Source organism: Hippocampus bargibanti, linkage group LG16, assembly GCF_051943395.1.
Source record: "Hippocampus bargibanti isolate YZ-2025 linkage group LG16, ASM5194339v1, whole genome shotgun sequence".
Lineage (NCBI taxonomy): Eukaryota > Metazoa > Chordata > Actinopteri > Syngnathiformes > Syngnathidae > Hippocampus > Hippocampus bargibanti.
Genome location: NC_142749.1, coordinates 3928883 through 3953918, shown reverse-complemented (window position 1 = coordinate 3953918; position 25036 = coordinate 3928883). Strand labels below are relative to the sequence as shown.

General features: G+C 42.7%; 1 protein-coding gene across 1 annotated transcript; it reads right to left on the bottom strand.

The window, feature by feature from the left end:
- Positions 1-4213: 4213 nt before the first annotated feature.
- On the bottom strand, positions 4214-24203 carry LOC148886133 (transcription factor 7-like 1). Its single transcript, XM_089016845.1, has 7 exons — positions 24027-24203; positions 12713-12790; positions 12553-12611; positions 10595-10742; positions 8406-8513; positions 8278-8320; positions 4214-6005 (listed from the first exon to the last, which is right to left on the bottom strand). The coding sequence occupies exons 1-7, from the start codon at positions 24201-24203 to the stop codon at positions 5491-5493; spliced, it is 1128 nt and encodes a 375-aa protein (XP_088872971.1). The 3' UTR covers positions 4214-5490.
- Between the last annotated feature and the right edge of the window lie 833 nt (positions 24204-25036).

Below are 25036 nucleotides of genomic sequence, written 5' to 3'. Positions count from 1 at the left end.
TCCGGTGCGTGTGCCTTCACAGTCCTGCGTCGTGGGCCCTCCACTTACCATGGGTGGAGTACACCCACAACACCCTGGTCGCCACAGCCACAGGTCGGTCCCCGTTCATGTCCGCCTGTGGCTATCAGCCACCTCTGTTCCCCACCCAGGAGGGCCAGGTGGAGGTCCCGTACATTGAACACCACCTGAGATGGGGCCCACCGAGTATGGAAGGAGACCAGGGCCGCCCTGTCGTGCACGGCAGTCCGGAACCAGCAAGTCGCGGACCGTCGTCGCCGACAGGCACCCAACTACCAGGTCGGACAGGAGGTGTGGCTATCCACGAGGGACCTCCGGCTGGCCGGGACTTTGGCCAAACTGGGCCCCCGCTTCGCAGGTCCCTTCCCCATTGAGGCCATCCTCAGCCCGGTCTCGGCTGCCACCCACGATGCGGATCAGCCGGTCTTCCATGTCTCCCTCCTCAAGCCAGTGGAAACCAGCACCCTAGCCCCCACGCCCGCCCCCCACCTCCCCCCCGGATGTTGGACGACGGCCCGGTCTACACCGTGCGGGAGATACTAGACTCCAGGCGAGTGCAGTATCTGGTCGGCTAGGAGGGCTATGGGCCGGAGGAACGTCAGTGGATCACCCGTTCCTGGATCCTCAACCCATCGCTCACCCAAGCATTCCATTCAGCTCACCCCTCCAAACCTGGTGGGCCGCCAAGAGGCGTCCGTTGAGGGGGGGGGGGCACTGTCACATTTTCGTCGCTGTCAGGAGCGCGCCCCTCCCCTTCTGTCTCTTCCTCCGCTGCTCCTCCATTCCTGACTCACCCGGCTCACGCACCTGTTCCCCATTCCCTTAATTGTGCCTTCTGGCTATAAAAGCCACACCTTCCGTACGGTCGTTGTCGGAGTATTCCAGGAAGTTCCCCGCTACTACCACGCCACCAGGTCTGATCATTTGTTGCCCTCCTTGTCACCTCTTTGTTTGTTGATTTTTGCGTGTCTCAGTAAAAGACTCTTTATTGGAACTCTGTCTCGCCGTGTATTTTGGATCCAACCCTTACCTCCTTCGTCGTCTTTGAGTCTTGTCACTACACCTCGAGTGGACGTGACAGGGCCTCCGGGCAGATGTTATTTCAAACACTGCAATTAATAATAAGAATCATTTTGGATGTTTTTCGTAATGCCACCGGGTATGTGCATGCTGAAGTCAATACACTGTGGCATTATGGAAACCAATGCATAGAAGAAAAAAGTGAACAATAAAGCTGATAAAAATAACAAATGCACAATGCTTTATTAATGTACTTTCTGGTGTGTAAGGCACACCCAAAAGCCTTGATTTTCTTCAAAGGATGAACCTGCGCCTTATACGTGAAGTAATATTGAGCCAGTGTTTGAAATAACGTCTGCCCGGATGCCCGAGGCGTGTAACCTTTACGCCGGGCATCCAACTTCCAGAACCTCTCTGCCCAGGTGGCCGAAAACTTTTTCCAGAAAAAAACATTAAAATTATATATATATATATATATATATATATATATATATATATATATATATATAACTTTTTTTTTCAAATCAAACGTTTCCTTTATTCCAATTTCGAAATATTCGTTCGGTTTGAAATTTCGGAATTTCGGTTCGTTTGGCAATTTTTAATTTCGGTTCGTAAGACAATTGACATACTCGGCAGCCAATCAGAAGCAGAGAGAATACAAGAAAAATGGATACGTGGTTAGGAATCAAGCCAAAACCTCAACACCAGAAGATAGACTCAAAAGAAGCTAACCAAATTTATGAAGCTACAAAACGTAAACGTACATTGAGAGCATCCTGGAAAGAGGAGTTTACGTGGCTTGCAACAGGCGATGCAACGCAAACATTGCACTGTGCAACCTGCCGGGAAGTGTATGGACAAACGACAACTGGAGCAAAATCATCAGCAAAGGATATGTACGACACATTTGTGGTAGGTACACCAATTACTTAATTTTAAAGTCTTGTTCTGTTATCTCATCTCATCTCATTTTCCGTACCGCTTTTTCCTCATTAGGGTCACGGGGGTTGCTGGAGCTTATCTCAGCTGTCTTTGGGCACGAGGCGGGGGACACCCTGAATAGGTTGCCAGCCAATCGCAGGGCACACAATCACATACAACAGTCACTCTCACACTCACACCTAGGGACAATTTGGAGTGGTCAATCTGCCTGCCATGCATGTTTTTGTTTCCGGAGGACCCGGAGAAAACCCACGCGGGTCCGGGGAGAACATGCAAACTCCACACAGGGAGGCCGGACCGGGACGCGAACCGGCGACCTCTGCACTGTGAAGCCGGTGTGCTAACCACTCGACTACCGGACCGCCCTTGTTCTGTTATATATTCTGATTATCAATCCTTAATACTTTGCAACAATGAGAGGAGTCATCTTATTGTGTTTCAAGTTGTGAAAAAGGCAACTTTATGGCCGGGTAGGCAACTTTTCAGAGTTGTCTGCGCTGGTGTCTGGTAACTTTTTGTCATGAGTTCCAGACACTGATTGAGGCACAACATCTCTCGCAACTGTCAGCAACCACAGACTCAATTTCCCCCTGTAGAAGTAGTGCATAAACCCAGTCTCTACTGTAGCGCCTTATAATGTGGTGTGCCTTATATTTGGAGAACTCTATATATTTAGAAAACTTTGTTCATTCATTGAAGGTGTGCCTTATAGTCCAGTGCACCTTATACAGCATATGAAAAGTTTGAAAATACACCATTCAATGGGGGTGCACCTTATACTCCGGTGCACCTTATACACCGGAAAATACGGTAATCTGTTGTATTTTGGATTCATATGGCCTTCTGTCACTATACCTTTGGTCAGAAATCTGCAGTACGAAGAATTTTCCCCTACAGCAAGAAGATTCTGAGTTCAGATGCAGTCATTCTGTAAAGGAGTTCCCTGTATTCCCTCTGGGTACTCCTCCCAGTCAAAAAAAAAAGTACATTTGGTGTAAGAACATCTAAGAGTGAAAACAGACAACAGGCGTGAGCTTGTTGTGGCAGTCTGCTATTATGTGGCTAATAATCATGAGATCAAAAAATGATATTGTTGAGAGACAGGCCAGTCACTCGTTTGTTTTGCAATGCTTCTCCCTACACGAAACAATTAGCTAAACAGTGCTTAAATTATTAGCCAGTGTCTGAAACTCATGACAAAACGCTACCGACACCAGGGCAGACAACTCTGAAATGTTGCCTGCCTGGCCATAAAGTTGCGCGCCCCATTTTTCACAAAAAAAAAAAAAAAAAACACAATAAGACACAATAAAACTTTGCGACTAATTGCAAAGACAACATTGCTACACATGTTTAATTGTCCACAAAAATTCAAACCAGGTAGGACCGATATATTGCTTTATTGTCATTGTGCAGAGTAGAGGTACAAAGCCAATGAAATGCAGCTAGCACCTAATCAGAAGTGCAAAAATAAACTGCAACATAAGTGATGCATCATCTGTTATGTACACGATAAACAACAAAGTCACAATATACAAGTGTTGTAATTGATATGAGTATATACAATGTCAATTAATAGTTTAGGAGGTTAGGTGTGTGCAGCATATAATAGCGTAAATACCAAGTTCATTGAAGTACTTAGTAGGTGCGACGTTCTTCCTGAGCTTCAAAGTTGGATGCCCAACTTTATCCTTCAAGTCTTTCAGTGTCAAAAATGGCAGAGGCATGTGCTTCTTGATCAGTTGTGATAAATGAAGGGTTTGAGGGGGGACTCGAGATCTGAAATGCTGAACTGAAAGTCATTGAGTTTGCTGATGTGGTTTTTTCCATTGGGTGAGGGCAATTTCATTCCTTTCATCACTTTGCTGCTGTGAAATGTAAATTTCTCCACTGTGAGACTAATAAAGGCAAATCCAATCCAATCCAGTGACATTAAGATAGTTATGGTTTCAAAAGCAGGTTGTAAATACCAGATTCCTATGCAGTGCTACCTCAACTTATGAATGTAATCGGTTCGGGAAGAAATTAATGAACTTGAAATTTTCGTAGAACAGAGCCACTTTCCATGTAAATGCCATAATCCAGGTGTTGGGAACCTATGGCTCTTTTGATTATTGCATCTGGCTCGCCTATAAAACTAAACACATATTCTCGCCTTTTCACATTTCCTGTTTCGGCTGCAGTTGACGGAAAGTGCAATTTTGATTGGATGACACTGGCCGTTCATGTAAACACCCCTTTTGAATAAACGCAACGAGTAAAAAAAAATGACGAGTATCGTACATATCAGGTTGCAAGGACCGAAAGATTCGCCTGAAGAGAAAATGTTGATTCTAATTTGCAATTAAACAATGCCATCGATGAAACAGTCGAATGTCAGTGGCACTTTGACAAGCCCCATACTAACGTTAGCATCAATATACTTCTGCGAGAGACAGCAGAAAGCAAGTGTGGAAGCTGATGAGCCATGCGCAATACACAACAGTTGTGCATTATGTAAAAACAAAGAACAGTGTAAGTAATACAAATAAAGGTCATAACTTTTAACTGCGAGCTCATTGTTTTTGGGCCCTTTTTAGTACAAGTCTCTCAGAAGTGGTTTTGATTGGCATTTTGTAAAAAACAAATCTAAAGATGTTTGTTGGCTTTTAGCAAGCCTTCAAAAATATCCGTGGCAAATATCAGCAGTAAGTGACTGCTGGACTGGCAAACTTGGTGATTCATATTTATGGAAAACTCGTGGGTGTCATGGGCCAAGAGGCGAATGACGAAGCTGCAGACACATTTCTATTTATCTCTATCTCCAGATAGTTATACGGTAGCGGTCCCTCTTAGCCAATGGGATGCAAGAATGCTAGGTAATAGCAATGGCAGAGCAGCTAAAAATGTTGCCTTCAGGAAGCTCAGAAATGCGAGAATTAGCCCATACTCTTTTTACCTTTGGTATGTTGAAATTTCTTTCGTAACAAGAGGCAATATTTTCCTATCGAGGCATTTCTTAAGTTGAAAATGTCATATGAAGAGACTTTCGTAAGTAGAGGTACCAATGTATATATTATATGTATCATTACTACAAGAGGATGTGCAAGGCAGCAGGCAGAACCAATGTCTTTGAGCACTGACGGAGGTGATTGTCATATTATCTAATCCAACGGGTACTGGTGGGGATAGTGGCGGGAGATTGCTGTCCATAAACATCCGATCCAGCTTTGCACAGGCTTTGAATGCAAGTCCAGATGTTGCATTTAGAGCCGATTGCTTTGTGTGCATTCCCATGTGAAACCGATGGCATCTGAGAAAAAAAATAAAGTGCTGTGGCATGTGACTGTCCATGATTTAAAAAATAAATAAATAAACATGCTGTAAACCGAGGATTCATTAATAATTGTGATGATGAACCATAAACAGTTGTGCGACTGTGCAACCCAAAGACTGTTGTGCAATTTGGGAGATTCTCGAGTACATAGCTTCATAGGTCAGCCCTACCATCCTACCCCTTTGCGTGACTCAACACCCTCCAGTCTCAGCGGCAGTGATTCCTAAACTCTCAAAGACGCAGTGGAGCTTGTCTGTGCCTAACTGTGCAGTTGAGGGCTTATTCTGAAAACGCTCCAGCAAGCTTTGGAGCTCTTCTTCCAAATTCAGCGCCGCAGCAGACTGCTCAGTCTGTGTCGTGGAGGATTCTTCCTCAAATCGCTCCAGTATGACATGAAGCTCTTCCTCTAAGCTCTGAGGCTCAGATGAATTCACAGTCAATGGTCTGGTGTGTTTTTCATGGGCCATGGGCATGTAATTGACACCACTCAAAAGCTGTGAAAACTCCATCCCGGATGAAGACGGAGCGGCTGGAGGCATGAAGTTATGCACAAAAGCAGGAAGGTTGGCTTTAGGTGGCTGTTGTTGTAAACACGGAATGTTGCTCACAGACTGCGATTCTCCCTGCGTCGGGTATCGTTCAGGTCCCATCATGCCCGTCTGGACAGGAGCCACACACATCCTTGTGGACTGGGGAGCTTCAGGATCTTGGTGTACAAGAAAGAGCTGAATCAGTTCACGACAATGGCAGACTCGAAAACCTTTTAAATTTGATCATTGTCATTTTTGAAGACACAAGACACTCACCCAGCGCAATGTAATGGTCATGTGATTTGTTTGACATTATGCATGATAAATTATTTTTCTGTGGTCCAGACACCTGACCATAATATTCACTTTGTCCTTTTTTTAACTACTAGTGTTTTACTGTACTTTTTGCACTATAAGGTGCATAAAAAAAGCATTAAATGTTCTCAAAAGCCTAGTTTCCCCGCTTCATGTTCCTATTCCATCTAATGGTGATTATTATAGCAGGAATCATCTGCAACCTACGATGGTTCTTTCCAGATACATGTGCATTCACCAACAAACTAAAACAAAACAAACACAAAAACAAAAACAACAAAATAAAAACCACAAAAAACAAAAAGACATATCAGTTATATTACAATGTTGTAGAATTTGATAGAATTTGGAAATAAATTCTCTGAATAACCACATAACTATTCAGATGAGGTATTGTGAGTGTTGCCAAGATCCCAAATAGGAATTCGTTCAAGGTCCCAAACGTTCGCCGAGGGTTTTAATGCAAACACCCGCAGATGTTGCCGCTCAATGGGTTATATACTTTAACAGTATTTATACTATAGGAGGTAGCTGGCAATTACATTAAATTACCCTTTTAGCTGTTTTATGTTTTTAAATAGCACTTAAAGGACAACCGACGCCTCCGGACAAGTTGTCTCCATAATTTGTAAAATCACTTCAAATGACTTCTGAGCGTACTTTACAAAGATTCCATGGCATATAGCTATATTTTACGTTTTAAGACTCGCGCTGAATACATCCGTGTTGATGGCGAAATTAGAAGGAAATCACATAAATAACGCGGTGGTGAATCGTGTGTTGCACCAAGACTACTATTTGATACTAGTTGACATAAATTCCTAGCAGTCAAATCAGCCCATCTCCAATGGAGCTTGGGCACCATCTTGTGCATTTTCTGGGACGCTACATTGGAGTCCAGACGCCTCCAAATGATATGGGAGGACTTCTTTAATCGATTGCAAACATTTATGCTTTCCTCTTCAGAACTATTTTAATCATATTCATAACTGGATGAGTAACAAGAATCTGTAGCCATTGTTTTGATTCTAGAGCGCCCTGGCGTGACGTAACGAACACGGGGGGGGACCTTCTGAAACTCTGCATCTCCGGGGTCATTTTGAAGTAGTTTTGGGACACTAACTTATTTTTACTGTTTTGCGTTTGACTAAAATATCTGCCTGCGTGTTTTGGGTATTTTATTCTATAAAATGTTTTTCTGATGTCAGTTAGGTGTCATTGTCATAAATGGTGTCATTGTCCTTTAAGCCTACTATGCCTCTGCATTTTAACTCATTCACTGCCAGACGTGCAAAAATGTGTCCACTCCAGTGCCAGGGTTTTTGTCATTTTCACTCAAATTCCAGGACTCATAGAATATTGAATTTTAGGATAACCAACACATTTAATGCAGACTAAGAACCACTAGACTCTCTTCTTTCATCAGAAAAAAAGTTCATTTCTAGGTTATTTGGTTCTGGAGTAATATGAGGTGCAAGTGGGGGCGGCTGTACCAAAGGCAAATGCTGCCACCTTGTGGAAGGGAAAAACATTACCAGAGGTCTGACCAGCACTTCATCGGCACCCCCACACCCGCAAGAAAAAACAAATCCAGGTAACATCCGACTTACGACCAGCTCGACTTACTACCGCCAGCTCCAGACCTTATTTTTATTTATTTTTTATTCTACGCCTGGCACCACGAAACGCTAGCAGGCCGGCAACGCATACAATAATTTTGGCCAGTCAGCCGCTCTCAAATTCGACTTACGACCATTTTGACTTACGACCGTTTGGTCGGAACGGAACTCGCTCGTGAGTCGGATGTTACCTGTAGCGCTTATTTTCAATTCCTGAATACATTCAGTAATGATAGTGAATGAGTTAATATTGAACATGACATTGGCAATTGCAGGTTATACGTTTTGTTTAAGAGGTACTCTATTAAAAAAAATGAGAGCAGTCCTAAATATACAACTGAAAAAAAAGTGGGTGAGATGCACGTTTTGGCATATTTGGTTGGAAAAGACATTTAAGTTACATATCACTGAAATGTAATTTGCTCCCTAAATTTCCAAACATACAAAACACTCAAATGCAAATGATCTTGTTGACTATCCTGTGTGACGTGATGCAAGCTATACATGAGATTACCTGTAACAGTGGCATTTCCCCTCATCCTCTTCCTCTTTTTGCCCTACATAAAAAGAAACAGAAATGAGCAAAAACAAACAAGACATCATAATCAGTGTATGCTCGACATGTTAAAAAAATTAACATACATAGTTGTCACACATTGACCAGTTGGGATACAACTGGGCATGACGTCGTCTCTCAACATCTGCTTCCTCATAATATTTGGCCTGGTCTTGCTGCGGTAGGGAATTCCACTGTGGAGACAAATTGACAAGAACCATTAAATATGTTAATGAACAAATACAGAGTTACCTCGGCTTATTAAAGCTTTAACTCACAAACTATTCACCTTATGAACATTAAATTCACGAGAATATATAGAATATCTTTGCATATGAACTAGTTTTTGGTGGACGAACCAAACCACACAGCGCCACGGTCCCTGCGGACTAGTTTTCGGCGGATGAAAAAAAAAAACACAGTCGAACAGCGCCACGGTGGCTGCCAGATTAGTTTTCCACACCCACTTTCTTTGAGTGCACTCAGTGCAGATGTGGTTTGTTATCAAGTGGAGTACTTTTGCAATTATGGAACCGAAAAAGACCCCACCACAGGCTAGGGTTAAACAGAAGAGGACACAAAAGAAAATTACAGTCGAACAGAAGATCATCGAAAAACATGAACGAGGTGTGCGTTTGTGTGACTTAGCGTCCCAGTACCAGTATGCTAAGTCAACCATTGCTACGTGTGGCTAAGGGTGTTGCTGTGTTGTCTAAGCAAAAGTCTCAGGCAATTGAAGAGGTTGAAAAACTTGTGTTGATTTGGATTAACGAAAAGCAGCTAGCATGGGACAGTGTGTGAGGGTATTATTGCCGAAAGCACAGCAACTTCACTCGGATATCATCAAGAGGAAACTACATCAACGACCGTCACAAAGGTAAATAAAACAACTTTATTATACAGTACAATTTATTTCTTTAATTACAATACAACAGCACATTTATTATGCATAAAATCTGGCATATTTTGTGTAGTTTTAAACCTTATTTAGTAGAAAATTATGTTTTATGGGCACCTGGGACTAGATTATTCTAATTTTAATGGTTTCTTATGGGAAATAAATGTTCGGCAGACAAACGTTTCGCCTTACACACTTTCTGGGAACCAATTAAGTTCAGAAGCTGAGGTATCACTCTACTGACAAAAAAAAGTAAACTATTGATGTGTTTGCAAGGATGCATCCGGGAAATTAAAAAAGGGGGCCAGTTGGCCCCCATGTGTCTGAAAAGGGGGCCGAATTCTAAAATTGGTTGGGCTCGATTTAGTGAGATTGCCGAAGTAAACAATACTGTTAAAAAAAAAACAAATACATTCCTTGGAACATATTAGTAAATTGCAAATAAAAAAACTATTATTTGAGTAAAATCTATTTCTAATATATCAACAATTTTAATTCGAGTTTAATATATTCATACATACAATAAACCAACATTTTGAATGTTCTTTCATTACTACACAATCAATTCTGTGGTATTTTGATATTATATTAGAGAATACAGAGAACAGATTGAGCACAATGTCTTATTAGTGTCTACCTAAACATTTCTTTGCTTTGAAGATTTCCAATGTGCTGCAACAGCTCTGAAATCATTCCCATTAGCCACTAAATTTTAATTTAACAGCAGTTTGCTGCAACGAATTGTCACTACCCTACGCAGACTTATTCGATTGTTTCTTAAAAAACAAGAAAATGCTTGTTTGCTGCCTGTTTTTAATGTCTTTTAGAGTTGAACTCCTATTCTCACGCTCCATACTGCAACCATCGGCTGTGTTCGTTGTAAATACTGCAAAGCACCATGGGTAAATGAATATTAGATATCTCTTTCTGCAGTTTCTGGCAGACCACGGAAAAGCCCGATATCCTCGACCACGATTATGGAATGCACCGAAACAAATATAAAGTGATTGTGGCTAGATATCGGTAAGGCAAGATGGCAGACGATGAAAGTTAAAACCTCTGAAGGAAAACTGTTTTCAATTGCTGTTTAACTAAATTTGTTTCTTTAGGTATATTAACATAAGTATGTCATATGTTTTGCAGATCATGTAGCAATATGCACGAATCATAATAGACTTGCACCGGTGCTGGTGCGGTGGAGTTACAAAGTTGCGCCAGTGGCTGTCAAAATGCATAAATGGCGCAAGGGCGTGGCCCAGATGCATCCCTGTGTTTGTAAGTAAAATTGTTTTATCCTGTGTTGGATCTTTGTCGTATTCAGCTGCACTGTACTGAAAGTTGTGGCCCATGTGTATTTTCCGATTGGGGCACACTTACCATTTCTCCCAGGATGACATTTACAGAGGCACTGTCTTTCTTATCCAGTTTTCCCATGAGTGCTTTGCGATGCTTCCTTGCAAACACCATGAAGGCATTTGGAGGTTTCTTGATGTACTGCTGCTCCACCTCATCGTCTGCGTCTCTCCTATTAATGGAGGAAGACCAAAAAAAAACTCCTTTAAAGTTCATCAAAAATACTTGCATAGTATTCTTTTATTTTAATTGTTGATGTTCTTCAAACCATTTTGCAAGACAATTAGGATTTTGAAATGCCCAGAATTCCCATGTAAAGCAATTGTGGACGTGCAGCCTAAACCGGCTATCTCAGAACACGCGGTACAGGTTACGACCGAGTTCCGTTCCGACCAAACGGTCATAAGTCAAAATGGTCGTAAGTTAAAATCCATTCAAAATGTTGAATAGAGACTCGGAGGCTAAATGACTCGCAAACTCCCCCCCTCTGCTCAATTGCTGTGCGAGCGTGAGATGCTGGCTGGGTGGTCAAAATTGTTGTACACGTTGCTGGCCGGCTCGCGCGTTGCGGTGCCAGGCGTATAATTAAATTTTTACAAATAGGGTCTGAAGGTCGTGGTCGTAAATACGGGTGGTCGTAAGTCAAGCTGGTCGTAAGTCAGATGTTACCTGTATATTGTGAACCTATTTTCAGCTCATGAAACAGTGATTTCCCACAATTTGTTTTCAAAGCTTTTCATGTCTTTCAATGCCGCTCTATTGAACATGATGACAACAAAAACAAAAATCAAGTTCATTGTAGTCGCAACTAATCTGCTCCATGGCCCTCTGCTGCCACGCCCATTGATGCCCCTTTAGGTGTAACAAACAAGGCACTCCCACCATTATCTGCGAATCCAGAGGCACATGTCCCGGATGTCCATGTTGCAGACGCGTGTCAACCAGGACACCCTAATAAAATCCAAAGCCGTTTGGAACTCTGAGTAACCTCATCCATGCCCAGGGCCTTGCTACCAAGGAGCTTTATAACCACCACCATGTTTACCACCTCCTTAGGGGGTCCCCAGAGTTCTGCCGGATCAGGACTTGAAAAGTGTGGCTATGAACCGATGTGGCACATGCGAGCCAAACTGTTTCAGCGGGTTAAAACAGCCACCCTGGTGTTGAAATGTGTCTGTAAGTGAGTGCCAACTTGTTCAGAGGCAAGAGGGCATTTCTACTTCCATGCACAACACACAATTACTTTGATGGCTGTGGGCACAGGAAAGAATGTGTTTGTGCTCATAAGTGAATTAAATCACATGAAGAAGTTATGCGGCTGACTTTTAAATCAAACGAATTAAGCTTTTCAGGGACACAGCGGTCACTATAGTGCATGAAGGGGTTCATCTTACCTTTTTTTATTAAATAAAACTAAGAAAAATCCCATAAGTGTGGCAAGAGGTCGAAGACTGTAATAATAGATGTTGAGCACAAGAGGCTGGAATAACAAGGTTTTGTGAGAAATTCTGTATTGTCTGGTGTATAATGCGCACCAGAGTATAAGGCGGACCCCCTAATGAATGGTGTATTTTCAAACCTTTTCCATATCGTACTGTATAAGGCACACTGGACTAATCCACACCTTCAATGTATGAAAAAGTTTTCAAAATATAATATATAAATATATAAAGGTTTTCCAAATATAAGGCACACCATATGATAAGGATGGGGTTATGCACTACTTTCTTCTATAGGGGGAAATTGAGTTGGTGGCTACTGACAGTAATTGCAAGACCTGTTGTGGCTCAATATTACTTCACATATTAGACACACCTGCATATAAGGTGCAGGCAATCTTTTGAAGAAAATCAAGGCTTGGGTGTGCCTTAGAAACCGGAAAATACAGTATATATTTTTTTCTGTTTGAAATCTGAACAGGAGTGTTTACATTCGAAAGTGTACCTTAGTCAATATCACTGTTTAAAATGTTTGGAACTTACATAAACACACCAGGTGGAAGATTGGGGTTCCCCGGCATCATCATTGCTGTGCCCCCCATCTGACAAACAAAAAAATGAGCACGAAAAAACAGTGACAGTTGAAAATAAATGTGTACATGTTTTATTTTTGTCCAGACTGAGCAGCCATGTGAACTCTTACCATTTGTGGAGGGGCAGCAGCAAAATTGACTGATGTTGGCGGAACAAAGTTTTGCACAGGCCACCAATACGGCACCTGCTATGGAAAAAAAACATGAGGTGTTAGCCTGCCAAGCGACGCTATTATCACAAAATTGAGATGAAACAGAAACATGTTTTAACACATTAAAATATATGAGCTACTTATCTTAGTATCCACCATCCCAGTTTGGATATAATGTATCTCAGGGGTGGCGGCGCGTGAACACGCAGCGGCTCCCCTCTCTCTCCCGGCAAATTGGCATTTTTGTGTTTATGATTGTTAAAATCATTATAAGTGCCTTGCATGCTGGGTCCGAGAGGACAGTAATTTCATCTGTGCTGTATGTCATGCATCTGAGCATATTTGACAATAACGCTGACTTTGATAAACATGGGCACACATGAACACCCCATCGCCCCATCCCTCACCCACAGACCTCTGCTCACAGATTTATTGTAAGTATCACATTTTAAATACAAAATCAACAAATATAGCGGAAATTGACTCCTAGAGTACTAAAACCTCAGGCAACAAAGAACACTGTCTTTACACACACAAACTCAGTTCAACCAAGTCCACAAACAAAAATATAATACAGTGAGACCTCAACTTACGAACTTAATTGGTTCCCAGACAGAGTGTGTAAGGTGAAAAGTGTGTATCTCAAAAAAATACTTCCCATTAGAAACCATTAAAATGGGAATAATCCGTTCCCGGGTTTCCATAAAATATACTTTTCAACTAAATAAACCTAAAAACTAAATGTGCTATTGTATTGTAATGAAAGAAATACACTGCATTGTATCATAGTCACTTTATTTACATTTGTGATGGTCATTTATGGCTTGATCGAATGGCGTTGGAGGTCGAAGATCAAAGGGAATTGCTGTTTGGAAAGAGAGGCGCATTACATGAGGACTGTAATTAAGGAAATAAACTGCTGTAAAATAAAGTTTATTTACCTTTTTGATGGTCGTTGATGGCTTATGGAAGGAGAGTCACCTTCCATAAGGACTGTTGGTAACCTAACCTATGGTGCTGTTCGGTCGTGTGCTTCCGGCAAAGATCACTCCGCCAGCCGTGGTGGGTGTGTATTATGAAAATAGCGCTTATTATAAGGTTTAATTTTCATAAATTTGACGTTTGTAAGACGAAAAGTTTGTAAGATAAGGTGTTTGTAAGTTGAGGTCTCACTGTAATTTACAATAGCGTGCATGTTGCTTAGTGGGACTTCTGGCATTCTTTGTCTTGGACAATCCTCATTAAATCTGGCTTGCATTCTGTTGTTGCCACTCGAAGCAATTCTTTTACATGAGTCAGTCAGAACCGATCGATGCTTTGATTTCACATGTTTCAGGGTAGAAAACAGACTCGCAGACGTATGTTGACCCAAACATTGACAGTATCTTAAGCGCAGCCGGTTTGACATTGGGGAGTGATTCCATTGGCACCCGTTTCCAGAACTCAATGGTCCGTTCCCTTAAAGCAGGTTTCAATTGATCTTCCTCACAAAGATCGATCATTTCTAACTCAGCCGCAGCTTCATCTGTGACTAGCGGGGCTTTCAAACAATCCATCTCCCCATTAAACAGGTCGACAAGGAACGTAATCTGCAGCCTTTTCAGTTGTAGATCACGGAATCGAGTCACAAAGTTTTTGTGCAAGTTTTCAACTAGTGTTGAATATCTGGCTCTTTGCTTATTCAGGGCGGCGCTGGTGACTTGCCCGCTGGCTTTTAGAAGAGTGGAAAAATGTGGTAAATCTCCCTTTTGAACATGCGCCCTGAACAGCTTCAGTTTGTTGACAAACGCAAACACACCTTGCACCAAGTCGGGCAGAATTTTTGACTTACCCTCAAGGGTAAGGTTCAGTTTGTCCAAGTGACACAGCATGTCGACCAAAAAAGCCAGATCCATAATCCACTTGTGGTCTGAGAGCACGGGATAGTCCTTGTCTTTCTCTTCCATGAACAGTTTCACGGCATCAAACAGCTCAAAAAAGCAAGAGCTTTGCCTTTTGACAGCCACCTCACAGTGCAGTGCAGCGGCAGGTCACCTGGAAGCCCTTGGTCCAACTCAGCGATGAGATTCTTGAATTGTCTGTGGTGAAGTGCATGAGTGCGGCTGTAGTTGACGATTTCCATCACAGGCTTCATGACATTCTCTAAATTCAATGATTTAGACACGAGTTGCTCCCTGTGGATGATGCAGTGGAAATTCCAAAACTCATGAAATGTTTGGTCAGCTTTGCACAGCCCCACAAGCCCGTTCACAGAGCCGATCATGGCAGGTGCTCCATCTGTTTCTAGTGCAGTCAGTTTCAGTATGGGCAGATTTGCTTTTACAAATGCAGCCATCATTGTTTCCTTCACATCTATGCCAAGAGTTCTTCTTTGATCACACAATCCTTTGTCACAGACCGTGCAAATATTGCCAACTGAGGCTTGTCTTGTATGTCACAACTTTCATCCAATGTGACACTAAAATACTCACATGCTTGAAGGTCAGAGTGCAGCTGTGATTCAATAGCGGTGCTAATGTCTGATATTCTGCGTTCAACAGTGTGGCGGGACAGTTCGACATCTGCTACCATTTGTTTTAGTTTGTCGTTTTTAGGAGACAAGATTTCAACAGCGTCACTGAGGCATTTCTTAATAAACTCCTTCATTGTATGGATTTTTAGCCTGTGCAATGGTCCAAGCCAGTTTGTATGATGCAAGCGTTACGGTCTCTGGGTGCTTTGTAAATGTTCGGAAAAAAAATATCTGCTTTTCTGTCTGAGTTTTTAAAGTGACCAACTTGTGCTTGCGAAGTTCAGTACCTTTGGGGAATTCTTGGTGGATGTTCACGTGGAGTGAGCTGAAGTGGCGCTGAAGATTTGACGCTTTGAAATGCACCAATGACGCCTGACATATAAGGCAGAATGGTTACGCTCAACAAAAAATATAAACTCTCCCACTCTGTTAAAAATATCCTGTGTTCATCTTCATATTTTCGTCTTGCTGTGCATTTTTTTCCCTGCACTGTAAACCCGAACAGTACTACTGAGTCAAAGTCATTGAGGTCATCCATCCATCTTCTACCGCTTATCCGGGTCGGGTCGCGGGGGCAGCAGCTTCAGTAGGGAAGCCCAGACTTCCCTCTCCCCAGCCACTTCTTCCAGCTCGTCCTGGCGGATCCCGAGGCGTTCCCATGCCAGCTGGGAGACATAATCTCTCCAGCGTGTTCTGGGTCGTCCTCGGGGTCTCCTGCCAGTGGGGCATGCCCGGAACACCTCACGAGGGAGACGTCCCGGGGGCATCCTAATCAGATGCCCGAGCCACCTCATCTGGCTCCTCTCGATGTGGAGGAGAAGCGGCTCGACTTTGAGCCCCTCCCGGATGACCAAGCTTCTCACCTTATCTCTAAGGGAGAGCCCGGACACCCGACGGAGAAAGCTCATTTCGGCCGCTTGCATCCGGGCTCTCGTTCTTTCGGACACAACCCATAGCTCGTGATCATAGATGAGGGTTGGGACGTAGATCGACCGGTAGATTGAGAGCTTTGCTTTTTGGCTCAGCTCCTTCTTCACCACGACAGATCGGTACAAAGTCCGCATCACGGCAGACGCCGCACCGATCCGCCTGTCGACCTCTCGATCCCTTTCACCCTCACTCGTGAACAAGACACCCAGATACTTAAACTCCTCCACTTGAGGCAAAATCTCCTCCCCGACCCGGAGAGGGCACTCCACCCTTTTCCGACTGAGAACCATTGTCTCAGATTTGGAGGTGCTGATTCTCATCCCAGCCGCTTCACATTCTGCTGCGAAATGCTCAAGCGAGAGTTGGAGAGCTCCACTTGAAGGCCCCAACAGTACAACATCATCTGCAAAAAGCAGAGATGCTATACTGAGGCTACCAAAACGGAAACCTTCAACGCTTCGGCTGCGCCTAGAAATTCTGTCCATAAAGGTTATGAACAGAATCGGTGACAAAGGGCAGCCTTGGGGAGCCCAACCCTCACTGGAAATGATTCCGACTTACTGCCGGCAATGCAAACCAGACTCTGACATCGGTCATATAGGCTCCTGTACCCCATACTCCCGAAGTACCCTCCACAGAACTCCAGGGAGGGACACGGTCAAACGCTTTCTCCAAGTCCACAAAACACATGTAGAGTGGTTGGGCGAATTCCCATGCGCCCTCGAGGACCCTGCTAAGGGTGTAGAGCTGGTCCACTGTTCCGCGGCCGGGACGAAAACCACACTGTTCCTCCTCAATCTGAAGCTCGACTTTCCGACGGACCCGCCCCTCTAGGACCCCTAAATAGACCTTTCCAGGGAGGCTGAGGAGTGTGATCCCTCTGTAGTTGGAACACACCCTCCGGTCCCCCTTTTTAAAAAGGGGGACCACCACCCCGGTCTGCCAATCCAGAGGCACTCTCCCCGATGACCACGCAATGTTGCAGAGGCGTGTCAGCCAGGACAGCCCCACAACATCCAGAGCCTTTAGGAACTCCGGTCGGATCTCATCCACCCCCGGGGCCTTGCCACCGAGGAGCTTTTTAACCACTTCGGTGACTTCAGTCACAAGGATCGGAGGGCCCACCTCGGAGTCCCCAGACACTGCTTCCTCCAAGGAAGGCGTGTTGGTGGAGTTGAGGAGGTCTTCGAAGTACTCTGCCCACCGGTTCATGACGTCTCGAGTCGAAGTCAGCAGCGCCCCACTCTCACTGTACACAGTGTTAGTGGTGCACTGCTTTCCCCTCCTGAGACGCCGGATGGTGGACCAGAATTTCCTCGAAGCGGTCCGGAAGTCGGCTTCCATGGCCTCACCGAACTCTTCCCATGCCCGTGTTTTTGCCTCGGCGACCACCGAGGCTGCATTCCGCTTGGCTAGTCAATACGTGTCAGCTGTCTCAGGAGTACCACAGGCTATATAAGCCCGGTAGGACTCCTTCTTCAGCTTTACGGCATCCCTTACTACTGGTGTCCACCAGCGAGTACGGGGATTGCCGCCACGACAGGCACCAACCACCTTACGGCCGCAACTCTGATTTGCCGCCTCAGCAAGGGAGGTACGGAACATGGTCCATTCGAACTCAATGTCCCCCGCCTCCCCCGGGACATGTGTATAGTTCTGCCGGAGGTGGGAGTTGAAACTCCTTCTGACAGGGGATTCTGCCAGACGTTCCCAACAAACCCTCACAACACGTTTGGGTCTTCCAGGTCGGACTGGCATCTTCCCCCACCAACGGAGCCTACTCACCACAAGGTGGTGATCAGTTGACAGCTCCGCCCCTCTCTTCACTCGAGTGTCCAAAACATCAGGCCGCAAATCCGATGATACAACTATAAAGTCAATCATCGAACTGCGACCAAGGGTGTCCTGGTGCCACGTGCACATATGGATACCCTTATGTTTGAATAAAGTGTTTGTTATAGACAATCCGTGTTGAGCACAGAAGTCTAATAACAAGACACCACTCCTGTTCTGATCGGGGGGGCCATTCCTCCCAATCACGCCCTTCCAGGTCCCACTGTCATTGCCCACATGAGCATTGAAACAACATGAGCAGAACAAGGGAGTCCCCAGGGGGAGCGCTCTCCAGCACACCCCCTAAGGTCTCCAAAAAGGATGGGTACACTGAACTGCTGTTTGGTGCACATGCACAGACAACAGTCAGAACCCGTCCGCCCACCTGAAGGCGGAGGGAAGCAACCCTTTCGTCTACTGGGGTGAATCCCAATGTACAGGCGGCGAGTCGGGGGGCAATAAGTATGCCGACACCTGCTCTACGCCTCTCACCGTGGGAAACTCCACAGTGGAAGAGAGTCCAACCCCTCTCGAGAGGGCTGGTACCGGAACCCAGGCTGTGTGTGGAGGCAAGCCCAACTATGTCTAGTCGGAACTTTTCAACCTCGTGCACCAGCTCAGGCTCCTTCCCTGTAAGAGGTGACATTCCACGTCCCCAGAGCTAGCTTCTGCAGTCGAGGGTCGGACCGCCAGGGTCCCCGCCTTTGGCTGCTGCCCAGCTCACATTGCACCCGACCCCTCTGGCCCCTCCCATGGGTGGTGAGCCCTTGAGAAGGGGGACCCACGTTTCCTCTTCGGGCTGAGCCCGACCGGGCCCCATGGGTGTAGGCCCGGCCACCAGGCGCTCGCCAACGAGCCCCATCTCCAGGCCTGGCTCCAGAGAGAGGCCCCAGTGACCCGCGTCCGGGCAAGGGAAAACTAAATCCATTTCTCTTTTTCATCATATGGGTTCTTCTGAGTCGTACTTTGTCTGGTCCCTCACCCAGGACCTGTTTGCCATGGGTGACCCGACCAGGGGCATGAAGCCCCAGAAAACCTAGCTCCTAGGATCATTGGGACACACAAACCCCTCCACCACGGTAAGGTGACGACTCATGGAGGTCAGTCAACTCAAAAGCCGATTTTTTTGTTTCAAAAACTCAAACGTTTTGAGTTTTTCAATGAGTCTTGCGTTTTTAATTTGCAGGAGATCAATACTTTTGAGTTCATAGCAATCGTTTACTCAAACATTTTGAGTTCATGACAGGAAGCTGCGTGCTTTCATTGGACGCCATTTGAATTCTCAACGGCTGAATCTGGCAGAGACCGACGGATTATTTATTTTAAATTAGGGTGGAAAGACAAACAATCGTATTTAATATACTATATATGTATATTACAAGGACCCAGTGTGTCAATGCTGTAGTCGCTCCACAGGAAAGGAATATTTGGAAAAGTCCGTTTGGGGCTCTTGCCGCCTTTGCTGCGAGCAAAAATGCCAGTTTGTGGTGCTTGCGACTGAGGACATCATCCACCGCTCGAGCCAACTTCTCCTAATGTTACGAGCTCTTCTGCGGTAAGTAGGAATTTTTCTTAAACGTCTCTTGTTTGTAGAAAGACACATCAGTATTATTAAGAGAATTGTACCGCGCAGGTTTGTTTGGGCGGTGGTGGAGTAACAACTATCACGAGGTGATAAAAAGTTACGTTTGTGTCGGCGAAGGTCTGAGAATAATCGTCAAATGGGTGTTAAATTAAGTTTTATATGAACTTCAAAAGTTATAAGTGTCACCCGAAATCCGCCACACAGATGCTGCAACGCCAGCAGGTTGGTGCTTTGAGTTAACTGTTTTAAACGGCAGCACAATAAATCATGCTAATTCAACGTGCAACAGTTGTGCTGCCGTTTTAAGGCACTGAGTAAATATAATGCGAGCCAAATGAAATATCACTCTGTACAATTGGTGTAGTTTTAAATGGCCATTCATGTGTAAACATAAAACTTTTTAAGTGTATTTTTGAAACTGCAAACACCTGCAAACACCATTTTTCAAACTGCAAACACCTGACTGGCTTGATGCCATCATTTAATCTGGTAAATTAGCTTATTTATTCAATTTAAAAAGTAAACATGGATCAGGGTGTTTTATTAAATTAAATGATTACATTTGTTGTCTGTTTTTTCTATTCAACCTTTTAGCCCCAGGGTGGAAATTGAGTAACACCACCATTATCTAAGGTATGTTTACATTTTTATTAATGCTACATGATTAATTACCCGAATCATATTAAAAATAATACATGTATGTATTTTCTTATATTGAACAGAATTTTACCTAAACTTAATTCTCCATAGGTCTCCATAGGCCACTGTCTTGGGTTTGAGATGCCGAAGACAAGTACTGCAATGTTAAGCTCCTGTCGCTTTCCCCAAATTAAAACTGCTTTACCTCCTCTTGCTTTTGATAAAGGAACAGCATGATATACACTCCATGCATACCTACGAGAAGATGACTCACAGTTCTTCAAAACATGCAATGTACGTATTGCCTGACTTAACACAAATGTCTATTGATGTATTTTGCAGTGGGAAGAGGATCCAGACATTGAAAACATTCCTGTCGCACTTCTCTCCGTGACAACTGACAACTAGCGCCATCTTGTTTAACCCCAACAGCATTTTTGTTGTGAGAGAAGATGGCATTATTGTGAGATGTCTCCCCAGGTTGGCGGATACACCTCGTCTTGTTTGGTTTAATGTATGCACAGCATTTAGATTATCCAAAAAAAATAATCCACACATTCACTTCATTCAGAAAATACTGCTGTGTCTTGATGATAACAGACCACTCAAACCACGCCTGCTAAATTTGAAAAATGCATTGTTCCGCAATATTGAAGGCCTCCAATATTATGGAACAAAGCAACACTGGATAAGTAATTTCATAGTTTTACTCTGCTTTGTATACCTAAACATTGATGTACTGTTTGTGAGTGATTTTCTATTCATAATTTGATGTGTAAACCTGGATTTCACCAAAATGTCTTTTTTCATTTCATGAATACTGATTTGCACCTTATAACGAGTACATTGAAATGTATTCTCTCGTATTTATTCAAGTATATGCTTGTCAGATAATTTATTTTTTAACAGAACAGCAGAGTATAATTTGTTGTTTTTTTTCTGTTGTTTTGTTGTGTTTATTTCACATCTTTATCACGATGTTGTGTTAATTACTAAAAAAGAACTGTTCAGGGGTTTATTTGTTGTTTTGGTACGTGGACATGCTGTGCATTTGATACTGTTATCATGAATGTTTTATCAAAGGTTGTTTTAAACCTTAATAAAAATGTGCACTAAAACAGACATGTGAGGTGGGTTTTTGTTTTTAGACATAGAAGGCATTTAAATGTAAGTACAGTATACATATATTTTTTCATGTAACATTATAAATTTGAGTTGGTTACGCTTAAATATGAAACCTAATTTTAACTTAAAAATTAAGATAACAAGAAAACATTAGAGTAAACTGAAAGTACATCTTTTAAGTTCATTCAAACTCATAACATTTATGTCCAAACAAACTCATAACATTTAAGTTCAGTCAAACTCATAAAATTTATTTCCACTACTCAAAAATTTTGAGTAAACTGTACTCCAAAATTTTGAGTATAGTTTACTCAAAAATTTTGAGTAAACTGTACTCAAAAAATTTGACGTAATCAGTTGCCAAAAAAAATTTGAGTACTTTCAACTTGTTGGGTTTTACAGTGTGCCATTTTGAGAGCGAACTTGACGAAAATGAATTGTTTACGTAGTAAACAATTTGTGTCGAGTCTCTGACTGTTTGGCCACTCGTGGTTTACGACATAATTGATTTTCATCTTACGCACATGCGTGTTAACGTCACAAGGTCAGCTTGATACCGTATCTTCACGACTATGAGGTGCACTTAAAAGTCTTCATGACTCACTCTTAAAAGTCTTACATTTTCTCCAAAATGTGCAGCGCACGCTATGGTCGCGAAATTACGGTAGATAGACGATGAATGTCAGCGCCAAACATTTTTTACGCTCGTCATGTGGATGTCCCTTAAGAGCCGGCCCCTTAAGAGTCGCATGTAATCAACCAAAGAGCCGCATGCAGATCGGGAGCCGTGGGTTGGCCAGGCTTGATGTATCTCATGTATCACAATCAAAATTGAATAGCAGTGTCAATTTGCTTTCTATGCCCATGCTTAGAGAGCAAATTGACTTATCCTGCCACAAGTCTTGACAACTACTGTATACATTTTGAAAAATGAAAGTGAAAAAAAAGTAAGAAAAGTAACATTGAACCTTTTCAGAGATAGCAGTCACTATAGTGGATAGTGTATCATGTTTTTTTTCTGCACCAACTATCAACTGTTATTATATTTATTCTACCACTGATCACTCTAGCGCTACTTGATACTTTTTACATTGTCTCACAGTTGTTCATGAGAGGTACCACTTTCATGAAGGAATGTCCTTCCCTATTTATTAGTCATGTCTGATACTAGTACAGCTTGTTCTACCGGAGAGAAATTCCTTGTGTGTTCTACATACTTGGCCAATAAAGATGATTCTGACTTTTTTTAAATTCTATTTTAATTTTTACTATTTTCCTTTTGGCTTATCACCATTAACGCTTCCGGGATATCACCATATAGGCTCAGCAAACCTTCAGAAAACCAATGGGAGCAAATACAGTTCGGCTCCTCATCTGTTAAGTGCAACACGGTGCAACACGGTGCAACACGACAATACGGTTCCAAAGCTTCTCCCATCGAAAATGTGTGGCACGTTATGAAGGGGAAAATACCACAACTAAGACTATTGATAGCTGAAGCTGTACATCAAGCAAGACAGGTAATGAATGAACCTATAAAGCTCCAACAATGAGTGTTCTCAGTTCACAAATGTTTATTCAATGTTTTTTAAAAGAAAAATTGAGGTCAGTAAATACGACCTTGTCCTGGGTTTTTGAGGAAGTGTTACGGATATACAATTTTAACGCATTTACGCAGTGTGTTCATATGAACACAGATGAATTCATTTTCAAATGCATTGTTTTTTTGCCATTTAATTATTGTTAATTATATATAATTATATTATTGTTAATTATATATTCCGTTTGAACCTATTTGATACTGTTTTGATTATTTTTAGATTTTTTTTAAATGAATTCATCTGTGTTCATATGAACACGCTCAGTGTAAATGGGTTACGTTAATTATTTTGATACAATAGTTAATTTATCTTGTTTTTGTCATGTATCCAATATATGTTGAAGATGTGTTGCAAATTGTTTTATGTTGTTTTAAATGTAATTTTATTTCAATTGCGGACACTATGTCCCAACTTTGTTGGATTTAGGTTTGTAAAAGACATTAGGGAGTACAGTAATATATTTGGGAACACTTAAGAATTATGGGTTAAATTCCACAACAGATGGATTTTTCTTTCTGAAACAATATATTCTACAACGCAAGGTAAACTCCATGCTGCACAAATTTCGACCGGTAAAACTTAAAAAGAAAAATGAACACACTTAAAAAGCCTGGTGTGGTACAAAAAAAAAGCAAATGCATTTTTTAGCATCTGTGTCAAAAGTACAATTGGGGAGACATAAATACACATCTGTTTGTCATTTGCTCTTGGCCAATTTAAGGACTTATTTTTTGTAAGTGTATGGTAGTTTGTAGTGTAGTACAACTCTATTGCATCGCTCTGAAACTTTTGGAATGTGCATTATAACATTAGTGCTCGATTTTATGTAAAATGCGAGTGTACATTGTGCTAATGTAAAAATAAATAAATCTCAAACGAAAAGCATGCACAACGCATCAGAAAGGTGAAAGTATGACAAGTGTGTCACTCTACTTTTACAATATAAAAAAATAAGCATCTTCGTAGTTTTACTATATTAGAATACACTTATACAGTACATACACTCGATGCATGTTTAGCCAATTGTTTTGGGTATTCATAGCTTACCTGGCCATGACTGTAAAAACCTGCAGCACTATTCATGTAGACCGGCGGCATGACCGCCTGAGGTCCATTGAACATGTCCGGACCAGCAAGGGTCGGACCTTGCTCGGCGAAGCGAGGTAAGGCCTGGTAATTGAACCGTACGTCTCTCGGATCACAACTTGGCCACATCTGATCCATTTTGGCACATACTTTGCGATGAACAATGCGCTGAGAGCACAAGAATATGATTATTGCACATCGCAAATGCAGGTAACTTGATCACGTAATACGCACAGATGGGATGACGGAATTGACACAGTTTTGTAGGCGATAACATCAACTTTCACATAAATAAAACGTCTTCCGTGACACGTCCATCTACAGACACGTTTAAACTGTACAACATCACGTAATGCAATTGTGACGTCCCACGTGTCAGGCGTCAGGATTTTAGATACGCTGAGGGACACTTGCTGGTTCCGTTCCAAAGTGCTCTCCGCTGAGAGAGCACCTTGGGGGAAGGCCTGGAAATAATGGGGACATTCGCCAATGAACGTGGTAGAATAACAACTACTATATTCTAGTTCGTAAAAATAAAATTCAAAACCAGAACATAAACAACAAATGCATGCACTATTCAAATAAATATATTGTATGTATCACCAGCTCGCTATTATAAATGCCCCATGCAATTTGCAAGTGCAGTTTCAATCATTTATAAAACGTATGGAGTTACATTCAACCAAAAAGTGGGGAAGGTAATTCGAACAAATAGGCTGCATGTCCAAACGTGTAATGCGTAACGTTACACCAGAAGCAGAAGCGGTGTCATATAAAACATGCTCAATTTGGGATTCCCAGATGAGTCATCAGGCGTCAAAGATGTTAAATATGCAATTGTTATTTGATTTTCAGGCCTGAAATGTCCTACCCCTACAAAATTCACTGACGTTTATGAACGCTTGCGTCATATGGACACCACCAGATAATAATCGAGTGAGTAAAGATTGGCATCAAACTCCAATGTGTTC

Coding starts and splice junctions, on each gene's coding strand:
- LOC148886133 (XM_089016845.1), bottom strand. CDS start 24,203: ATGGATCAGATGTGGCCAAGTTGTGATCCGAGAGACGTACGGTTCAAT. Junction 12,612..12,712: donor CTGCTGCCCCTCCACAAATG/GTAAGAGTTCAC, acceptor TTTGTTTGTCAG/ATGGGGGGCACAGCAATGAT. Junction 10,743..12,552: donor CTTCCACCTGGTGTGTTTAT/GTAAGTTCCAAA, acceptor CTCCATTAATAG/GAGAGACGCAGACGATGAGG.